Source organism: Euprymna scolopes, chromosome 42 (assembly GCF_053919585.1).
Source record: "Euprymna scolopes isolate OS-2025 chromosome 42, ASM5391958v1, whole genome shotgun sequence".
NCBI lineage: Eukaryota > Metazoa > Mollusca > Cephalopoda > Sepiida > Sepiolidae > Euprymna > Euprymna scolopes.
In genome coordinates, this window is record NC_136523.1 from 32,247,568 (window position 1) to 32,271,001 (window position 23,434).

The 23,434-nt window shown below is 33.8% G+C and overlaps 1 protein-coding gene across 6 annotated transcripts in view; it reads right to left on the minus strand.

The window, feature by feature from the left end:
* Window positions 1-23,434, minus strand: part of LOC145266997 (tyrosine-protein kinase Fer-like) — a 306,724-nt gene that overhangs the window by 42,131 nt on the left and 241,159 nt on the right. For 2 of the 6 annotated variants that reach the window (XM_080122896.1, XM_080122892.1), the window contains exon 11: window positions 87-272. The exons of the other annotated variants lie outside the window; for them this stretch is intronic. In XM_080122896.1, coding sequence (XP_079979022.1) covers window positions 87-272 — 186 coding nt within the window. The remainder of the gene's footprint in view (window positions 1-86; window positions 273-23,434) is intronic. 6 annotated transcript variants of the gene reach the window in all.

The following is a 23,434-nucleotide window of genomic DNA, read 5'->3' on the forward strand; positions in this document are numbered from 1 at the left end:
GTATCATCGTTGCCCGCATCCCCTCGTATCATCGTTGCCCGCATCCCCTCGTATCATGCTGTCACTGCAATCCATGCATCTCTCACCTCACCAAAGCCGGAGTACTCAAGGTCGAGTCTCCTGTTCCCCGGCTCATCGTAGTTGTTTCTGTCAATTGAACCGAACGCTGAAGAAACATGAAGCATCCCCATGCTGAGGCTAGAACTCTTGAAAAGATTGCCCCGGCGCCTCCTTCGAGCTGTAGGGTAGGGCGAAGAAATAGACATAGCATCCTAGACAACAACAACAAAAAAAGAATTAGAATCGAAAAAAGGAGAGAAGCGTGCACAGGAGGAAGACAGATTGAAAGAACGACAACGACACGGTGCCGTCCATTTCAAAAGAGTACGACAATATTCAAGAATAATCTCCAAGATGCAAAACTTTTCCATTTCTTCTCGACGTAGCAATCTCGCTAAAGAAGCATAAGTACAATTTTAATGTGATGCGGACATGTAGAGTTATTGAGTTTTAGCTGAAACAAATCAGTAGTTTCTTTCGTATGGTTTTTTTATTTTTGAGATGAGGATTGATTACTTAGATTCTTCGGACTACTGTTCTCATCTTGAGTGTTATTCTTACAACATAAGCCACGTTTTGCTTTATTTTCGCCCGACTTTCACAAAAAACACTCATCTAGCTGAAACCACTATCAATAATTTATCCCATTCTTTCTCTGCACCTGAACCTAAACATTCCATGAACAAAGTTTCTTTCTTAGAACTGCACACCTGTGGAACTCTGTTCCATTTTCCTGTTTTCCAACTGATTACAATATGGTTGTCTTCAAGTCCAATGTAAACAAATTCTTGATGAGCCGTCACCTTAAGTAATCCAAGTTACCAAATTTCCACTACTAATGATTACTACGACATTTTCCTATTGATTACTGTACACTCATTAACCCTTATCCTCGAATGTCCCCCGGGCCTTGATAAGTGGTGAATCCTTTGCAAAAAAACACCCCTCCCCTGATATCATCATTACAAATAGTGTAGCTGGGTGCAGACCTCTTTATTCAGGTGCTCCTACGGAGTGGGGGAGCAGCAATTTCCTCCAAGGGAAAATAACGCGCAAGATTATTTTCGAGTGGCCTATCATCATCGTTTCAAGCTACTAATGTCGGAAGTATCGTCTATCGATACCGACCTTGGCCTGTTCAGTTGTTTGCTTTCTTCTGACGAGCCACTAGCGATAGAAAATGGTATGTGAGCTCCTGAACAAGAGTGAAAATTCTTTATATGATAAGGGATCCTATCATTGATTCTGTGTGGATAATTCTGTTCAAAATTCAGTGCAGATACCTGAGTTTAACAACGATTACCAGAGTTCGACACGATACACCTGAAGGTCGGAGGTTACATCGGACGAAATATTGTGAGACGAACACTGAAGATAATAACAATATCAAGAACAATTCAAATAATAGTTTTGTCTTTTTTAAGATTTACAGAAGTTTTTTTTTATCAAATCAAGGCCATTGACATCCAACTTGATGAGCAATCGTCAAGAGAAGATAACTCTTGATACACTTAAAATCACGATTAGTCAAATACAATGTTATCGTCTCAATTCCGAAATCAAACTGTTTATTTTTCAAAAATTGCAGATTTTTTTTTTTTTTTACATGGGAATCACCACTTATCAAAACCCAAAAGCCACTTAAGGATAACAGTTAATGAGTGTATGGTAGTAACTGAGACAACAGCATATTAACAGTCATTGATGGAAATGGGATAGAAATGGATGATTTAGGGGAGGGACGGTTCAATAAGAACCTGTTTACATTGGTCTTGAAAACAACCATATTGTAGTCGGCTAGAAAGCAGGCCAGCAGAAAAGTGTTCCACGGGTGGGCAGTTCTAGGAAAGAAGCTATGTTCATGGAATTTGTGTTTAGATTTAGGAACAGATAGAGAGTGGGAGAAACTTGATAGTGGATGTAGCTAGACGAGTGTTTCTTGTGAAAGTTTGGCAAGGGGGGGGGCTATAAATTGAAGCTCAGACGAGCACTTGATAATATCTTTCTGTACTCATCCATTGTGTTAGTACCTCGGCTTCTACACTGCATTAGCATCATAAGGGAAATTAGGGATCATGTCTACAGGGACTCCCTAAGTAGGGAGTTGAGCAGCAAGATGTCTGTTAACCTTACATTTCAGATTTAACAGAAAGACAAGACGTGTGAAATTGTTTTTTTTAATGAATATTGCTACTTATTAAAAATAAAAGTGAATTTTTTTCTTTCAACTTTTCGAATAACAAAATATTCATCTTCAGGAAATTATGGGTTTTTTTTTGTTTTTTTTTCTTCCTCTTATATGCTATGGTGATGATAAATCCCGGGATGATTTGAGGTGCTTGGAGTTAAATCAAAATGATGTTTACATGTCCGATTACAGATTTTGACATCCGTCAAAACCTGTTTAATTTTCTGAAGATGAATGTTTTATTCGAAAATTTGAGAAAAAAAATGTTCAATTTTATTTTGAATAAATTGCAATATTTATTAAAAACATGTCAGGAAAGCAAAATATAGGGAGAGAATTACAAAGTCTAGCAGTACGAGGGAAGAAACTTTCCGAGTAGAAGGCTCTCACGAAGAGGTTGGATTTTGCTGCTTGTTGGGTTAGCTGGGAGTATTTATGTCAAGATGGTATCAGTGCTACAAATTCGTCAAAGCACATTCCATTCAAGTACTTGCAAAACAAGCACAGAGATGCAACATTGAGGCGATGGGACAGAGGTTGGGGTTTAGTCAATAGTGTGGGAACTATGGGGTGGAATGATAAATTTGTCGCCCTAAAGAAAACATAAAACTTTTATTGAAAAAAAGGCAACTTAATTATGTAGTAGAGCTGACATCTATTCAATGTAGCCGCCTTCAACCTCCATTACAGGCTTAATACGAGTTCTAAACTGGGAGCATGCCTTTTCCACAAGTGCTAGCGGGAGCTCGGTGAATAATCTGTGAATGGCGGTGATCAGGCTGGCTTTGATGGTATGGGAAGTCACATTGGTGATATTCTTGATGTACGACCAAACAAAATAGTCCAGCTGGTTCAGGTCGGGGGAGGAGGCCAATGAGAGAAGGGTACAAACTCATAGCACTCCTTCTAAGACAAGTCTTTTTGGACTTGTGAGCCAGTGCTGAGTCCTGCTGCCACACCCAATGTCTACCAGCAGCCACCTGATTGTATCAGGGGATCACCACACTCTTCAGCACATCTAGCTACACTTTGGCGTTTGGAATGTGATGTTGACTTTCAAGCTGACTTCGAAGATGTGAGGTGACATGTGGCCTTCACTTGAAACCACACCAAAGACGATAACCGTGGCCAGAAACTTTGTTTTCATCACCCTGGGCATGTCCCTGTTATCATGGCAATCCAACGATGCAATTGGATCAGTAGAGAGCAGGAGTTGTACAGTGGCACATCTCCAATCTCGCTTGTTGAACATTGTATCACTTTCAGACATGATAAAAAGGCCACTATCGCTGTTGGGATTTGTGGACAACTGGCAAACAAGTCTGCAACAAAAAAAGAAAACCAGTTTTCATCAAACAGAAATGGAATCATGTCGCCTTTTCTAGGGCATCAATTTTATTGTTCAAAGCTGTATTAAATTGGAGACTCTTGCTAGGATTTTGTCAAAGAGGGAAAAACTATGTGGCAATAATGTTCCATGTGAATGGTGACGCTGCAGAGATATAAAACACCGTCATGTGAGAGTCTTTTACTTAGAATCTATATGGATTTTTTTTTTTTACTGAAATCTTTGTATAATTTATGGGGGTAGATTGTTCTTGTTCTATCAGCTATGATTGGGTAGAAGTGTTATCCTATTCTTAGTAATTATTCTCTGCAAGGTTTAGTTTTAAATTCCAAGAATTTGATATCCAAACAGATTTTCAAAGTTTTGGATAAAGTCGAAGATTACACCGGGCGAAACATTGAAAAGAATAACGAATCTGAAAATTGTCGTCCGAATAATCCAATCCAAAATACCAGTCCTCATCTCAAATATTCTGAAACATTAAAATCTGAGAATTAACCCTTTATGACCTAGTCGAACTAATTCGTCCAATCGTAAATAAATTGGCATAAATAAAGTGAGAATTGATTCAAACACGCCTTGTACGTATTAGTTCAGTATCTGGGTAGATGCCAGATACCTCCAGATTGCAACTGCCCATTGCTTACATTCAGTATGCCACTATCTAAAATTATTAAATATATTTTTAATCATCTACATCATAATTCAGGTTATAAAGGGTTAATTTTTATTAGCGAATATTGTTATGTCAAAAACCATTATTTCTTTTTTTTGCTGAAAACCCAAAAATTCCATTCTAAAGATTTTTTCAAAAAAGTGGCAATATTTTTGTCTTAATCGGACAAGGAATTACGAGTTGCATTAACAGGATTATATTTTAACCAAATATGGCTGAAATATAATAGAAAAAAATCAATGTTTATTAAAACAATTATCTGGGGGGAAAAAAAAAATTGTTATTTAATGGTTAGTTAATCATGTTTCGACTTATTTATGGACTTCTTCAGCTGGTTAAATCACTTGGGATGACAGGTTTTGGGGGTTGTTTTACAAGTGAAAAAGTGAAATTAGATTTTGATAAAAAAAAAAAAGATAAATAATGACGAGAATACAAATTTTGAAAAAGACTTTCAGGATTGATGAAATAAAAATTATTTTGCAAAAGTGAAATATTTAAATATTAGAATCAGTGTTGATGTGGAAAGGGAGTTGGAAATGGAAAAAAGAAAAATAATGAAAAAAAGGAAAATGAAAAGAAAACTGAAGGAAAAAAAAATGAAGTAAAGAAAAATGAAGGAAAAGAAAAATGAAGGAAAAGAAAAATGAAGGAAAAGAAAAATGAAGGAAAAGAAAAATGAAGGAAAAGAAAAATGAAGGAAAAGAAAAATGAAGGAAAAGAAAAATGAAGGAAAAGAAAAATGAAGGAAAAGAAAAATGAAGGAAAAGAAAAATGAAGGAAAAGAAAAATGAAGGAAAAGAAAAATTAAAAATGAAAACAAATAAAAAATAAAAAATAAAGTAACAAAAAAATGAAGAAATAAAAATGAAAAATAAAGAAAAAATAGAAACAATGACAGAAATAGGAAAGAAAACGGAGAAAAATAGAAGAAAAAGAGCAAACCAACAAATACAGGAAACAAAAAGAAAATAGAAAGAAAAACATAAAATGATAGATAAAAAGAAAAACAGAAAAAAAAAGAATGAAAAAAATGAATAGAGTAATCGTTAATCAAATATGATCGGCAGGAAACCTTATTTTTTTCAAAAAGAAACTAATTAAAAAAATATGAATTCCTATTCAAGAGTTATCTGCCCTTTTATTAACAGATTGTAGTTTTCAAACGAGCAACATCTATTGTGAACGTAGATGCTCCGAAGTCGATCATACAAATTTAGAATTTTAACATCATGTAGTTCATAATATATGTAAATGCTTAAACAATAAAAATAACTTCATATATTACAACTAAATTTTTTAGCCCATTAAAAACGAGCAAAAAGTTATAGCCCGTTGACTTAAAATAAATGCTTTATGTCAAATTGATGGTTGAATATGGTTACATTTGTGCTCATTTTAGCATTTAATACTAATCTCTATGAATCCTTAAATGTGTATCGAACGGATACCGTAATACTTAATTCGCTGCACCTTATCATAAAGGTCCATATAAAATTTTAATCAGATCAGCCCAGTTGTTTCTGAGAAATCTTCTACAGTAAATATGGCATTATAGTGATTGATCACTAATACCTAACTGTAAATTAAAAGGATATCATAACACTTAGTTCACGACACCTTATCATAACAAATGGTCATACAAAATTTCAGTAAGATTGGCCCAGTAATTTCCATGAAAAATTAGGACGAATAAACAAAGAGAAATAAAATATAAATTTTAGCAGGAAAACCTAACATGGCTCAGGATTAAATGAGAATCATCTTTATGTACTTTTTATTATGCTTATACATACAAACATTGAGTATTATATATATATATAGATTAGCGAGAGAGGGGGGGGGCGGCTTTGCCTGGTCTGAAAATATGCTTAAATATGATATTTCAATTTGTCCAGATTTCGTATATATTATTATAGAGTCGTCATTTCAAAAGTAAGAAGTATTTGGGTGCCATCAGCTAGAATCGAACCAAAAGCAAAACTGTAGCATTCAAAGCTGATGACGTTACCACTGTACCAACGTGATACGCATATGAACTGATTAAAAATAAAGCAAGATAAATGTACAAAATGTATAACTAATTTTTCAATTTTGACCCCTGAAGAACTATTTTAACCGACTAAAGGCCCATAAAAGAATAGTTCATAAAATTCCAATCATTTAAGGTCACTAGCACCGTTCTGTAACTTTTAGTTTCGGAAGAGATAGAGCTTGAAAATACGGAGACAGACATATAGCCTTTTATATATTAGATTATATATATATATATATATATATATATATATATATATATATATATATATATATGTGAGAGAGAGAGAGAGAGACAGATAGACAGTGAGGGGGAGGAAAAGGGGCGGAAGAGAGAAAGGGGGAAGATGGGGAGGAAGAGAGGGGGAGGGCGAGAGAAAGAGAGAGGGGGGAAGTGATTGATTTTGTGCTACGAAACAGATACTGTCAAGAATTGTAAGTGTCAACTGAATTAAAGGAATAAATTGTAAGATGGTCAACATCATGAACTTTGGAATATAGACTTTTGTCATTCATTCACTATATTGCTCTATAATTACATTGAGCTTCTTAAATAAGGATTGGTATATATTATAAGGAAATAAAGTATATTCCCTAAGAAATATATATATATATATATATATATATATATATATATATATATATATGTCACTTTCATTAAATACAAATTATACTAGCGGCATCGCCCTTACAAAAAAAAAAAATCATCCATCTCTAGATTTTTTCTTTTCTTCCTTTTCTTTTCCTTTTCGGTTTTCATTTTCAGTAAAAAAAAAAAAAAAAATGGCCTCGTATAAGAACAGATAGTTTGTCGCCTGACAATGTCTTAAGACTGAAACAATAGATTTATTGTAGCGACTTACGGTAATTTTGTTTATTTGATTTAATATTCAATAAAATAATACTACTACTAATAATAATATATATATATATATATATATATATATATATATATATTAAGGGGATTAGAACAACAGTCTAAAGAGCAGAGTTTATTTTAATGTATTAGTAAATGCATTAATACAATTAAAAGAAAACAGTGTTCGTTGTAATGTAGACATATAATAAGCTTGATAGACATAGATATGCTAGAGCTATTTTAATATTAAGTAAGATGATTGATAATTTATAATTAAAAATCGGTTTTACAAGGAAGAATAAACAAAATCAAATTGTACGATCGTTTCGGAAACGATGTGTTTATTGAGATAGACAATAAGTCTTTGACAACAATTTTATCATTTGGGTTTTTTAAATAAAGTCTCTTCATCAGCAAAAATATTGGGTGTTTTTTTTTTGTTTTTTTTAAATGCTAGTTTTATTTTTGGTGTCTTAAAAAAAAAAAAAAAACACCCAATATTTTTGATGATGAGAAGACTTTGTTTCAAAAAACTAAATGATAAAATTATTGTCCAAGACTTATTGTCTATCTCAATAAAAATATTGTTTCCGAAACGATCGTACAATTTGATTATGTTTGTTCTTCCTTATAAATTATCAATCATCTTATTCTATATATATATATATATATATATATATATATATACCAACACGTGGGGAGGGGGGAGTATAAAATATGACTTTTTTATCCGTCCAGATTTCGTATATATTATTATAGAGTCGTGATTTCAAAAGTAAAAAAAAAAAAAAATATTTGGGTGCCATCAGCTAGAATTGAAACCGAAAGCAAAACTGCAGCATTCAAAGCTGGTGACGTTACCACTGTATTAACTCGACACGCATATGACCTGATTAAAAATGAAAAATAAACTAAGATGAATGACAAAATATATGATGATATTTTACATTCTGACCCCTCTTTGACCCCTTAAAAACTATTCTAATTGGCTAAAACCCCATAAAAGAATGGTCCATAAAAAATCCAATCATTTGAGGCCCCCAACGCCACTTTACAACTTTTAGTTTCGGAGGAGATAGAGATCAAAAATATAGAGACAGACATACAGCCGTTTATATATTAAATAAAACAGTAATCTACAAACACGTGTTTCACGGTTTTACCGCTCATCAGTGTGGTTTGACTGTTCTAGGATTCAAACCTCAAACCATATGTACTATAATCAACGCACTCGACCATAGTACATATGGTCTGAGGTTTGAGTCTTAAAATAGTCAAGTTACACTAACGAGTGGTGGAGCCACAAAACCCGTGTTCGTAAATTACTGGTTTATAAGTAAAATAATAAATAAATAATATTTGTCTATCTGTTTACGCCCAAAAAAAGTATGGGCGATCTTCTATGGAAAAATATTTTCAATGGTCTCCAAGGTTGGACATATTAACATATTAATGTTAAAAAATCGACATACACATATACATATATATATATATATATATATACAACTATTTTGACTAACTTTACTTTATATATTAAATATAGATGTATTTATTTCATTTCATTTATAAATGTAACATATAAAGAAAAAAAAAACGGTTCTCATCTAAAATTTGTATCTTAAAAACAGAAATTAAGAAAAATCTGTATGATGTACCCGTGGTGGGATGAAAACATCATATTCCAAAAATAATGTAAATTGATCAAGTAATTTTATTTCTAAATAAGAAAATCAAATTTTATGAGAACAGCGACTGTCTCATGGCATCATTTTAAAAAATAATCTCAAGAAACAAGGGAGATAACTAAAAAAATAATTCAAACTAGTGAGATTTGTGTTGTAATGCCTACGAATTCCTATTAATTGTTAAGTGATTTTTTTTCTTAATTTACGCGATTTTTGGAGTATGATATTTTTGTTTCGTCACGAATACATTCATCATTCAGATTTTTCTTTATTTTTGTTTTATAATATGGGTAGAATTCTAGACAAGAACCAAAAGAAAACCTAATTTTTCTCCACCTCTTTTGAACACTGACCAAGTCTAATATTTACTAAAAACATTTGTAAAAATTAAACTTTATCTACGGAATTGCCGACATTTCTGTATGCATTATTCATCCATCCAAAAAAAGATTTTACTCGCTATAAACCGTCCTTGGTGTATTAATTACTATTTCTTGCTAATTTCCGTGTTATGTGACCAGTAGTTTAAGAGTTTATCAGTTAAATATTTGCATACAGACACACATACATACATCTAATGTTTTATTTATATAGAAGGGTTGTTTACAACACGAGAGACCCATCCAATTCATCCAATTTCTTAACTTGTTTTTTTTTTCTACTCAGGGATTGTGAAATGCAGGCAGCATCATTTGACCACATTCCTTTAGTTTGTCTATTTTTAGAACACGTGTCATCTCATTATTTTATTTGGGGGGGGGGGGTCCTTTGAGATGAGGCTTCATGATTTGTGCATTCATTTTTTTTGGGGGGGAGGGGACTGTTATCCTCATCTTTATAGTTGTTGTTTCACCACGTTTTGGCCAACTTATCCTCTGGCCTTCTCCAGGTGGTTAACAGCGACAGGATAGGACTACTGAGTCTTGTAACTGTATGCCCAGTAATTACTGCCTTCCATAGTTGTTGTTGTCTCACTACATTTTGACCAACTAATCCTCTGGCCTGCTTTGGATAGGATTGAAACCACTATCTTCAGACAATGCTCACCTGGAACCATAGACTCAACACCTATCCACTGCACCACGAGCCCCGAATGGCAATCAAGGTTGAAGTTTGTCTTATAAATCCAAGTTTTTTGCGTTTTTATCTAATCTTCTATTGTCAGGTCCATATCAATTGGTATCATATTAGCTGGCCAAAACATGTTGAGACAACTACAGAAGGCAGTAATTGCCGGGGATACAGTTAAAAAACTCAGCATTCCTATCCCGTCGCGGTTAACCACCTGAAGAAGGCCAAAGGATGAGTTGGCCAAAACGTGGTGAAACAACAACAACAACTATAAAGATGAGGATAACAGTTTGCACCAAAATGCATACACACACGTCATTTCTCTCACTTGCTGAGTCCAATTGCCAGAAACTCTGTTTTGTGTCCTGAACGTGTGACATAATATCTCTGTCACATCATTCAAGACTTGCCTTGTCTTGGGAGATAATCTTTGAACCCTCGCCTCAATCACACTAGCTGCAGGTGGGTCTATTTCCATTTCTTGCCATGTACTGAATGTGATCCTTACCAAAATTCATACTAGTTAATGTTATCTCTAATTACATGCGTAGGGTCGCAATATAATGTTTCTAATAAATGAAGATCCGTATCTTATATGACATTGATTTGGACTTTGAAATGTTGAATTTTTTTTTTTTCTATGATAGAATGAGAGATTAGTTTTTTTTTGTGTTTTTGATGTTCACTAATAAATGAATTAAGTGTGGGGTGGAGAGATAAGACAAAAGGAGAGAGGGTGAGGGAGAGGAAAACAGAAAGAGGAGAGAGAAAGAAAGGGAGGAATAGAGAGAAAGAGAGGGAGGAATAGAGAGAAAGGGAGGGAGAGAGAGAAAGGGAGGGAGAGAGAGAAAGGGAGGGAGAGAGAGAAAGGGAGGGAGAGAGAGAAAGGGAAGAGATACAACAGAGAGAAAGAAAAAGAGTAGGAGAAGAAGAGAAAAAAGAGAAGGGGGAGAGAAAAGGAGAGAGAGAGAGAGAGAGAAAGGGAAGGAGAGAGAGAAAGAAAGGGAAGGAAAGAAGGGACAAAAAAAAAAGAGAGGAAGAGAGAGGGAGAGGAGAAAGAAAAAGTGAAAGAAAGAAAAGGAGAAAGAAAGGGAAAAAAGAAATAAAAAAGACAAAGAAAGTTTTCTTGAAAGCAATAATTGAAGGCAATACTAAAAACGTAAAGTGCTAATCACCGTTTCAACAGCTGTTCTGATTGGTCAACTTAAAATGGAGGGAAAAGAAAGACAAAAAAAATGTCAGTGATTTCAACTTGAATGACTAAGAAGTTGATGTCAGTTTCAAACGAGATAAATACTTTGGACGAAATCCAAACGTTAATCACTTTGGAAGTGCCAATCCAAATGTCCTCTAGTTGGTTGGACTTGTCTTGAAACATAGAAAAACACAGTTAAACACTAGTTAAAAATTCAAAGAATTTGAAATTTTTAAAATAAATAAAAAGCTGGAACTTTTTTTTTTTTCAATAAACTGACCCAGAAGACAATGCTCCTATTTACTTGCCTTGCCACAGGGGCAGATTTAGGCACAAGGTCGGTTTTTAATATCGGGAAAATCCAGCTCCCAAAAAGGGTCACTAAGGATATGAACAAAAATAAAAATTGCCTCAGTCATGAGGGATTTCTCCTCCTCTGACCGAAGACAGAAAAGGTTATAAAAGAAAATATTATGCATAATTTCTATGTTTATTCTCAGATAAATTTAATAAAATCATCTTCCTTTGTTGCTGACGGAACTCTCCTAACAAACAAATGGTTGGACCATTTTTCCATTCCAGTAGGTATTTAGTTAAAATTGATGATTATTAACGTTTAATAAACAACTTTATTTGTTATCTTCGTTAGTAGTGAGTTTCGGTTACTACAGATAGAGAATAGTTCAGTTTAAACGTGTTTGTAGCGAGTAATCACCGGGACGAAGGAGGCTGGTTAAAAGAGAAAGAAAGGGAAAGGTATTCACAGTGTGTTTACGTGTTGTCATGTGTGTGTGTGTGTGTGTGTGTATTGACGAGAGCAGTTCTGTAGCATGATAAATAAAGTTTGTGCGGTTTGTGCCGCACGTGGAAACAAATGGGAGTTTGAAGAGAGCCAGGTTAGCTGGTTGTACTCACGTTCGGACTGGGGTGGGGGGCAAAGCCAAAGCCAGGGGGAAAGAGGAAGAAGGTTTGTGATTTTGCCTTTTATGTGCTCAGTCACGTGATTGAGAGCTTGTGATTGGGCAAGCAAGGGAGAAAACGGATTACAAATCTTGAGCTGCGAGAATTAGCTCCTGCCTGTGATTGCAGCAAGTTTCGACTGCTACAAGTATCTCACTGCCGATGCAATCCTCTATCTGTATAAGAGCCAAGTACATCCTAAAATAGAGTAATGTTGCTACATCTGGGCAGAAGCTGTTCAATGCACACTATCCAGCTTTGAAAAAGTTCAAAACCGACTTCAAAATCTAGTGGGTAATACCTTTTTTCTCTTCCCTGCAACGTCTTTCCCACAGAACAGACATTGCAAGCCTGCCTCTGCTCTATCATAATTTTCATGGCAGGTGCTCGTCTGATCTCCAATCTATGGTTTTCCCTTTGCCAAACTTTCACAAAAACACCCGACTAGATACAACCACTACAAACAATTTCCCCTACTCTCTATCTGTGCTTAAATCTAAACACAGATTCCATGAACAAAGCTTCTTTCCTAGAACTGCCCGCTTGTGGAACACTGTTCCATTGTCCTGCTTCCCAACTGATTACAATATGTTAGCCTTCAAGTCCAATGTAAACAAATTCTTGTTGAACCGTCTCCTTAAATAATCCAAATTCTACCCAATTTACACCATTAACGATTACTACACAACCAGCCTACATTCACTAACCTTTATCCTCGAGTGGCCTTCTGGTCTTGATAAGTGGTGACTCAGCTGGAGATAGTTATTAGACGTAGTTTTGTTTAATTTTCGATTTTTGAGTTGTTTTATGTCACTGAGGCTTCACATTGAGTAAAATCCAGGGCTGTTTTTATTATAACACTCCGAAGACAATAATAGAAAAAAAAATGTAAATAAAAACGCTTTAAAATAAGTCACTTTTATCCCCACCTTCAACAAAAATACCCATCACTATAGCGGTCTCTACATGCGGGAGGATTTTCTACTCTGACAACTTGCCTTCGGAATTTCCTCCCTGCTCCCTCTGACTGTACCAACATGCAGAAATTTAAATGTAATGCAAAAAACTATCTTGTTGCCCAAATCAACACGAAATTAAAGAAATCTCAATTGTAGAAAAGGGCCAATTAAGAAATCTATCTCACTCGTTCTGCTATTTTTTGTCATATTTAAAAGGTGTTTTTGAATTGACAGCCTAGAGAATGGATGCTTCTCCACTGACGATGAGTTATACACCCGAAAGGACCTATGGAACAAATACCATCCACAGTTCAACAAAAAACAAAAAAAAAAAAAAAAGTTAAGAAAAACAAATCATTCAGATAAATATAAAAAAAAGTTATTGAATTATTTATTATTTATCTGCTAACAACGACTGTACATTCCTGCATTGCAAGCCTTCAAAAACACCTTTTATTTGTTAAACAATGCTTAAAGCAAACCACGCAATACTTTTTACATATTGTCATATTTATTTACTAGCAAGGAAGCCCGCCGTTGCTCGGAATTGAATGAAGATCAACACATATTCCACACTTCCAATATTTTTATTATCAAAATTGGTGAAATCGCCCATTTTTGATTGATTTGATTGATTGCCTACTCTGGTCGGGACCCCCCCATGGTGCACCAGGAGAAAGCTTCACATGCCTCCTCATACATCGTAGTTTACATTATACTGTTGACTTTATAAAATTATTTTTATATATAACAGCTAGAGCACAATTAAACCATGATACTTGGCTTTTGCATCAAACTTTAATATTTTAAGATGCAAAAGTCAAGTATTATGGTTTAATTGTGCGCTAAACAGAATCATTCATTTCAAACACATCCTCGTTTTATCAAAGAACCTACTGTTGATTTTATGTGGCAAGCCCATCTGCTTATGTGGTGATAAAACTTCTCAAATACACCTGTGATGTTAGGCTGTATGAGGGTGTTAACCTTGGTCAAAATCAGACTGCTCCTTCTTTAGAGGGATTATTTTGATTATCGATTTTCAATACTTATCAGAGGCATTCCAATACAAAAAACTATCTAAGAACACTCCCAGACACAAAGTACATTTATGTGAAATTTTAAAAAATTCAACCCAGCCGTTTCGGAGTCCACAGGGAATGAACTCACACACAAAGTGTCTTTTTTATATTGACTAGCAGGCTATCCGGTGTTGCCCAGTCATAAAATGTGCATAGATATATTTTAATTAATGCAGAATTCTTATTAATTTTAAACAAAAATACTATAACGTTAAATTTTTTTTAATTTTTTTTTTTTACATGGTGGTCACCACTTATCAAGGCCCGGAAGCCACTCAGGGATAAGGGTTATTGCAAGTACAGTACGTTAATGTGGAGATTTAATGAAGTGTTTACTTAAGGGGGAAGTTCATTAGAAATTTGTTTACGTTGGACTTGAAGACATCCAGGTTGTAGTCAGGTGGGAAGCAGGCAGACGGAACAGAGTTCCACAGGCGTACAGTTCTAAGAAAAAAAAAAAATGAAAAAAAAAAACATAATAAAACCAAGACACGTGCATGCGAGTATTGTTTTTTTTTTCTAAACAGTTCACTTGTAAGTAAAAAAGAAAATACCTGAACTGAGATCGAAACCAAAACCTAAAGACTGAATCAAGTATGATAACCGTTAGGCCAGCTTGACACTTTTTAAATAGTTTTTTCAAACCTACTTATTCTTAACATAAGAAATCTGGGTGAAAGTGCACTGGGGGACCACGTGAAGACGACCAATGTGCACTGGTTATCCAACCTGCAAAGGGTGTTTATTCTGAAAGCCGTTCTTAACATGGGGTGGTTGGGTGTGTTTATTCCGAAAGGCATTTTCTTATTTTCAACCTCCTTGGAATCAACTTCATAAAAGTAAGTCTTCGGATCGTCCCCCAGTGCACTTTCACCGAAATCTGTCATGTAAACGATTCATGCATACGCATTCGTGAAACAGTTGACAAACAGATAAAAGTCCAGTGCTCCCCCCCCCTCCTACATACCAATTTTTTAAATTTTGACTCCTTAACAGCCCCTTTTTTTTCGGAATGAAAATCAATAAAAAAAATTTCCACATGTCTGAATACCCTATATATAAAATTTAAAGTCTGTAGATCAAAAATTCATTGAGTATATAGGTTGAGAAGTGTTCTCTCTCTCTCTCACTCACTCACACATTCTCACTTTGATAAATATATAAATTGAGGTTTTTGATTGTGAAAAAAATAAAATGTAGTTTACTCTTAAAAAGAAAAAGTCTTTTAAAAATAATTTTGATTCAAACTTTAAAGATTGGGGGGGGGGGCATGCTGCATAAACCATTCCTGTTTATCATTATTATGAAACACATTTCCACGCTTCGTTTAAACTGACAAAAAAAAAAAAAAAAAAAAAAAATGAATTTCATTATTAAAGAACTTCGTTGAATTGTGAACCGAAATGAGTTGGCATTTTTGACCGCAGAGGGTTGGAATGAAGGAAAATCTATGTATCTGTAAAAGTAAGTGTGTGTGTGTGTGTGTGTGAGGACAATTCTCAACCTATATACTCAACGAACTATTGATCTACAGACTTTTTTTTATTTATTTTTTTTTTTTTATTACATTTTCACCCCAAACAAGGCACATTGCCACTCAGGTGTAGGGGGCTACTATCAGGGTCAGCAACTACGGGGGCACTATGTAGGGATTTGGGCAGCAAGATGTCGGTTCACGTCGCACTTGAACTTCTGCATGTCAGTACAGTTAGGGAAGCATGATCCTGGAATGGAATTCCAGAGTCTAGCGGTTCTGGGGAAGAAACTACTGGAGTAGAAGGATCTTTTGCATCTAGGGATCTCTACTGTGTGGGGGTGGGATTTAGCTGCCTGTCGGGTTTGTCGAGGGTGTCTATGTCGTGGGGGCACAAGTGTCTGCAGTTCGTCAGACCACTCACCATTAAAATACTTGTAGAACAAGCAGAGGGATGCAACGTTTCGTCGATGGGACAAAGGCTGAAGCTTAGATGCCAGTTCAGGGCCTATCAGATTGGCGACTCTTTTTTAACCTTGTCTAGGAGCGAGAGACTAGTAGTAGACGCACCAGCCCAGATGTGACAACAATACTCCATACATGGGCGAATGGTGGCCTTATAGAGATACAGGATACTTTCAGGTGTCAGTAGTTTTCTAGCACGGTAGAGAGAGCCTACCTTTTTTGCGGCGGCCCTAGCAATGTTTTCAATATAATTGTTCTAGCTCATGTTTCCTGTGAACGTTAGGCCGAGCAGTTTGAAAGATGTACTCTCAGACAGGGAGTCACTGGCCATTGCTATTGGTGGCAGAGAAGGTTTCTTGTAGTTATTGAAGGAAACCAGTTTGGTTTTGGCAGCATTGAATGTGACCATCCATTTATGCCCCCATTCCACTACAGATTGGAGGTCATCCTCTAGTGTTTTTGCCATTTCTTTAGATATGTGTTCATTTGTTTTCCTGTCATGCCTTTTATAGAGTTGAAAGTTAATATACAAGGTATTCAGCCATATGGGAAAATTTTTAATCGGTTTTCATGTGGACAAAAAAAGGGTCTGCTAAGAAGTCAAAATTGTAAAATTGGTACTTGGGGTTCATTGGATTTAAATCCGTTTGTCAACTGTTGTTTCACGAATGCGCATGCATGAATCGTTCACATGGCAGATTACTTATGTTAAGAAAAAGTAGGCTTGAAAACGCTTTTTAAAGATCATCTCAAGCTGGCCTAATGGTTATCGTACTTGACTCAATGTCTTTAGGTTTTGGTTTCGATCTTAGCTAGAGTATTTTTTTTTAATAACAAAAAATTAACTGTTTAGAAAAAATATAATGCTCGCATGCACATGTCTCGGTTTCTTTCCGTTTTTTATTTTTTTTTTTACTTCATTTTTTTTTTTTTCTTAAAGAATTTAACCTTAAGTTTAATACCGGGCAACGCCAGGTACATTTAGTATGTGTGTATATATATATATATATATATATATATATATATATATACACACACACACACACACACACTAGAAGACAATATAATACTCATATGCACATGTGTCAGTTTCTGTATGAATTAAAATTTATGCATATTTTACGACCGGGCAACGCTAGGCGGCCTGCTAGTTAAGAATATAAATAGATACCTGGGTATTTATTTTTCTCCCACCATAAGAAATGTGATGCAAGGGTCGGAAAGTGGGTTTGAAAAGTCAGCACTCCCGAGGAGGTGAATTCTAAGTTGCATTCCCCAGTAGGGGTGCCTCAGGGGATTAGCAATAAACAACTCTTTTTCAAAGAGAGAAGGCAAAGCCTAGGATGATGAACCTCCTAGAGCTGCAGTCTGCACAGGACCAGCGTTACACCACAAGCAAGAAGGTTAAAAAAAAAAAAAAAAAAAATTAAAAAAAAAGGTCATTCCAAAAATGGTCTAGACTTGATTTCCGGTTGAATACCAGTTCGATGAGGAATGAACTGAAAGGAGCGAATGTGATTATTTTTGACATCAGAGGGAGTGGGGGTTGGGAGCAAATTAAAAATAAAAAAGATAGAAACCTGTTCTACGAGAAAACACGAGCATTTTTACCTTGTTCCCAGGAAGCCTATTTTAACGACAGATGCTGCAGGGAGATAACGAGGTCACATGACGAGGCCAGATCTATATGTAGATCTTTCACCTACCTCATGACAAACAATTGGATATATGATACTCTTACGAAAACATCAGTAGGGTTGATTATGTCACACACAAATCAGTACGTTTTAACAACTTACGGGGCAGTATTAGCCCACCTGTACAATATACACACCTTTTCTTATATATATATTTTGTTTACAGAAAGTTTTTAGATGAGACAAGTCATTGGTACCGTCGGTTTCAAACCCGATAAGGACCGGGTTTGAAACAGACGGTACCAATGACTTGTCTTCTTTTCTGTAAAGAAAATATAAAATATAAATACGCTCTCACTTTCGGATTTTCCCTATAATTGAGCACTCCGCTGGATTTCTTTTTCAAAAAAAGCTAATTATATTTTTTTTTTTTTTTTTCGTATTTTTTCAACAAATTATTATCAATTGGACACTAATCCACCAGATTGTCAAAATAAATAAATAAAATCAAGGGTGCGAGTTCCATTATAGAAACGTAGATTTAATTTGAATAAAATCATCATCAAAGTGCGCTTGAAAGCCAAATCACAACGTAATATTAAGGAAAAATAAACAAATATTTTACTTGTTTGAAATTTATAATATAATATTATTCGCTCCGAAATGTATTTATATCATAAATTTCAAACAAGTAAAATATTTGTTTATTTTCCTAATATTACGTTGTGATTTGGCTTTCAAGCGCACTTGATGCGTATTTTATTTTAAATAAATAAAAATAAAATTTCATTATTTAAGGATTTATGGTTCCAAAATGGGGAATCGATTTACTAGAATGTTGTATTAAAAACTGAGCCCCCCCTTCAAAATCTTCAAATATTGAATTTTTTTGGGGGGTGGGGGTAATCTGGTAGATCATTGTGCAAGCGATAATCTGCAGAAAAAAAAATTGAAAAAAAAACAAAAATATATAAGGGGGAGGCGTGCATTGTACATGTTGGTCGCGATATCATAAACTAACATAGAGTTTCGTGTATGAAAAGGAGTGAATATAGTGAAATTCTGATGCGCTGGTACCAAATTAAAATGTGAATTGAGGATGCTAAATTATTGGTAATCATTTAAACCAACACATTTCAGGTGAAAACATTGTTATACACTTATCTATAATATCGAAATTAGTAACACTAACAAAAATTATAAAAAATGATCGAGCAGAAAAATAATTATAAGTAAAAATGAATATTATCAAATTATCGAATTTTATCGTATGTTTTGATGTGGAGGCGTTCTGTAACTAATTCTGTATGACAAACTGGCTTATCTCCCTTGACTTGAATTAATGGTCCGCCATTTTTAAACAGAACGCAATTGTGTATGATTTTGGAATTTATACTAATTTCGACATGACACGTAAGTATGTAATGTTTTCACCTAGAAAGACATCAGCGATTACGGGATGCCTTGTCTGGGGGCGATTTTTATTTTTAAAAAAAAGAAAGTTTAAATAGAATTTAGAAATACTTCCATTGTCTATCCAGATAGATTTTACAAAAAAAATTACAGTTTTAGATTTTCTGTAGATTCTCTAACGTTTCTTTCTATAGGAAACATACACACAAACATTCAGTTTTATATATAGAAAGAGAGATGATCGCAACGTTGCCTTGGTAAGCATTAGTGATAGTTTTATAACAATTAGTATTAAATAGTGGCTAAACGATATCCTATAATAACTTAACTTTTTTTTTTTTTTTAAAGCCATTTCATAACCAAGTGATCAAGTCCGAGACGACAGGTAACACGTTTAATCTTTTTTCGCTTTTTAGGGATTTTTTTGGGGGGGATAGTTTGTATTTTAAGGTCCCAAATTGATTGTAATGATGACGACTCGTTCACCTTTTCTGTCCTGGGTCAGTGGAGAAGAAATCCTTCATGACTGAGGCAATTTTAATTTCTGCTCCTATTGGGGGAGCTGGATTTTCCCTACATTAAAAACCGACCTTGTGTCTAACTCTAACTCTGCCCTCGTAGGAAGGCAAGTAAATATGAAGTGCTACTTTCATTTTTATTAAAAAAAAATTTGTTTTGTTTTTTGGCCGCCGGGGTTGGGGTTAGGATTTGTGTGAAAGAAGAGGAAAGAGAAAAAAGATAGAGAAAAAGAGGAAAGAAAGAAAAGGGGGAAGAAAAAAGAAAAAGACGGAGAAAGAAAAGGAAAAAAGGGGAAGAAAAAGAAACAGAAAAAGAAAATGAAGAGAAAAAAGAGGATGTAGAAAAAGGAAAGAAAGAAAAGGACAGAGAAAGATTCCAAAGTTTTACGGCCATTTATTTATTTTTTATTTTTTTCACTAAAAACGTCTTCACTGTCTATTAATTTTGGTTTGTATTAAAAACACAAAGTTTATGTTAAGGAACAGAGTTATAGGTGAGCATCTGAAGTAGGAAGTCGGGCAAGATGTTTGTTCACTTTACATTTAATTTTTTGCACATTGGTATGGTCAGGAAAACATGAAGGAAAAACAAGTGGTTCGAAGAAATAAGAGTAGAGCATTTTCTTGGGTCTGGACCCAAAGAAGGAAAAGCATTCGTGTCAATATTTTGTTTGTTTTAAGTAAATCATTTTCATAACAAGTTTTTTGTTTTAAACGAAAAAAATAAAAAAAAATAAACATGAGGGAAAAGAAATAAAAAAAAACGAAAAAGATAATAAAAAAGAAAAAAACAAATCTTAAGCAAAAAAACTAACCCTAGAACTTATACAAAAACATTTACATCAAGAAAATAGCAACAAATATGGGCCTTTTTTCTTTTTTCTTTTTTTTTACTTTAAAAGTAAGGGAGGTAACTTATGTTAATTATTAAAAAAAATTTTTTTTTTTTTTTTACAATTGATTTTAACCAATTTTTTTTTTTTTTTGTTTTTATGTTAAATAATGAAAGAAATGTAAAGGAGAAAATAGGGCAAATGTTTAGTTTGAAGTTCTGAATCGGTACAATTGGTCTACATCATGAACTTAATCATTTAAAATATGTGTGGGGGGGTGTCGGGGATGGGGGCAATTTCGCACATAAATTTAACGTGAAATGATCCCCTATGTCCGATCCATTCCACTATCCGAACCCATGGTCTACCGCAAAAGAGGAAACAGCATTCTAGTCAAGTAATTTTTTTTTTTTTTTCAGAATCATTAAGCTTTTAAAAAATTAAAAATTACGGCATATTAACAAAAATAGCCAAGTTTTTAACAAATATGTGCTTTTTTTTTACTTTAGGGTGGCAAAGTAAGGGAAATAACCTATGTTAATTTGTGTTTAGATTCTTTCTTTTTTAAACAATTGATTTAAAAAAAGAAACAAATATTATGGCATATCAACAAAATAACAAAGTTTTAACAAATATGGGTAAACCCTCAGCTAAATCTCCACCTCCCTACTAAAATAAAATAAAAAAAATAAAAAAAATAGGGATTCTACTTTTTTTTTTAGATTAAAATGTGAACTTTTTTTTTTTTTTTTAACTAGATACGATTTTTTAAGGGTTTATAACCAGAGATTTATTTTAAAGAAATAGCATGAATAACTAAATGAATACAAACACCTCTCTGAGCCATACTACTAACCCTAAGTTTAGGTGGCATTCTCTCAAAAAAAAACCAAAAAACTACCATTAACTAAGTCCTGATGGTAACATTCTTGTTAATATTTACCCCCCCCCACCACCAAAAAAATAAAAATGAAACAAAAACATGGTTTCATCTAAGATTTAACTAAAATAGTTACATGTCGCTCAAACATTATCTGGTCGGGAAGTGAATGATCATTTTATATTGAATGTATATGCGAAACTGATCCCCCATTCTAAATTCGAAAATAAATCACTGTTCATTTTTAAAAAGGGAAGGGAGCAAATTTAAAAAAAAAATTAAAATGTTCACAAGTAATCGCTTTAAAAAAGTAGAACCTTATTTTGATGGTGATGCTTGTGGTGGTGGTGGTGGTGGTGGTAGTAATAGGGATTTAGCTGGGGGTCTACATCTCCAAAATTATCCAAACATGACACGCTTCTATAAAATATATTTCTTTTTAAATACTCACGACTTGACTTTTGAAGCAGTTCTTCATTTAATAGAAATAAAATTGGCTTTCTTATTTATAAAAAAGTTAAATCAACAAAAAAAAAAAAAATCAAAAGCTAGTGTTCACTTTTTAGAGAAGGGCATCATTTTTCGAAGAGACTTTTCCATGTAGATCCAGTCTTGGTAAAATCACACAACACACTAAAACAGATGAATCTAAGGGCAGATAACTCTCGGCAGAATTCGGGGTAATTGACTTACATGATTATTTCCCTTGTTCACTTAATTGCTGTCAAGTTGGCTGACATTTTTCAATGATTGACTTTGAAAATAAATTGATTTCTAAACAAATTCTTTAGGATTTTTTGTTCTTCCTTAATGAATAATATGAATATGAAGTTTGAGTGTGGAGATTATAAATAATTAAAAAAAAAAAAAAAGAGAGATAGATAGAGAGTGAGGGAGAAAAAAAGGAAAGGGAAAAGGGAAAAACAAAGGAGAAAAAAGGGAAAAACAAAGGAGAAAAAAGGGAAAAACAAAGGAGAAAAAAGGGAAAAACAAAGGAGAAAAAAGGGAAAAACAAAGGAGAAAAAAGGGAAAAACAAAGGAGAAAAAAGGGAAAAACAAAGGAGAAAAAAGGGAAAAACAAAGGAGAAAAAAGGGAAAAACAAAGGAGAAAAAAGGGAAAAACAAAGGAGAAAAAAGGGAAAAACAAAGGAGAAAAAAGGGAAAAACAAAGGAGAAAAAAGGGAAAAACAAAGGAGAAAAAAGGGAAGAAAAGGAAAAAAGGGAAGAAAAGGAAAAAAGGGAAGAAAAGGAAAAAAGGGAAGAAAGGGAAAAAGGGAAGAAAGGGAAAAAAGGGAAACAAGGGAAAAAGAAAGGAAAAAGAAAAAATGGAAAAAGGAAAGAGGAAGAAAAGGAAAAAGAACGGAAAAAATAAAAACAAAAGGAAAACAGAAAAAAAGGAAACGAAAAAAGAAAGGAAAAGAGAAAAGCGAGAATAGAACATTAAAAAAAAGAGACAAAGAAAGGGAAAATAGAAAATATATATACAAAAGGAAAAAGAAAAGGGAAAAAAAGGGAAAAAAATAACAGGAGAAAAAGAGAAAAAAAACAAGAACAAAGAAACTGAAAAAAAAAAACGAAATGTAAAGAAAGCAGTTTTTTTTCTAAATAATCATCAGATAATTGAACTCCTCCGATTGAGTCATTCTTTCTTTGTTTTATATACATTTGTACAAATGTTGTGACTGCCATTTTTTTAAACATTTGTTTTGAATTTTTGCTGCTATCAGAAAAGAAACGAGTTAGAGGACAAAAAAGAAGGCCGTAGAATAAATCTACAAATAGAAAATAGAGGGGGTCAGTTATCTTGGGAATAATTTCAGTAACAAAGATGACTTCATGGACAAATATCGTTCACAATAATTAGCAGAAAAGAAAGGAAAAATACATAAATAATTATTTGAAAAAAAAAGTGAGGAAATAAGGGAGTAAAAGATAGGGAAGAGAGAAAAGAGAGAAAAGAGAAAAAGGAAAAGGACAAGAACAAAGGAAAACTAGAAAAAAAAAAGAAAAAATATAACTATATATATATATATATATATATATATTATTATTATTATTATTATTATTATTAAAAAAATATATAGGAAAAAAGACAAT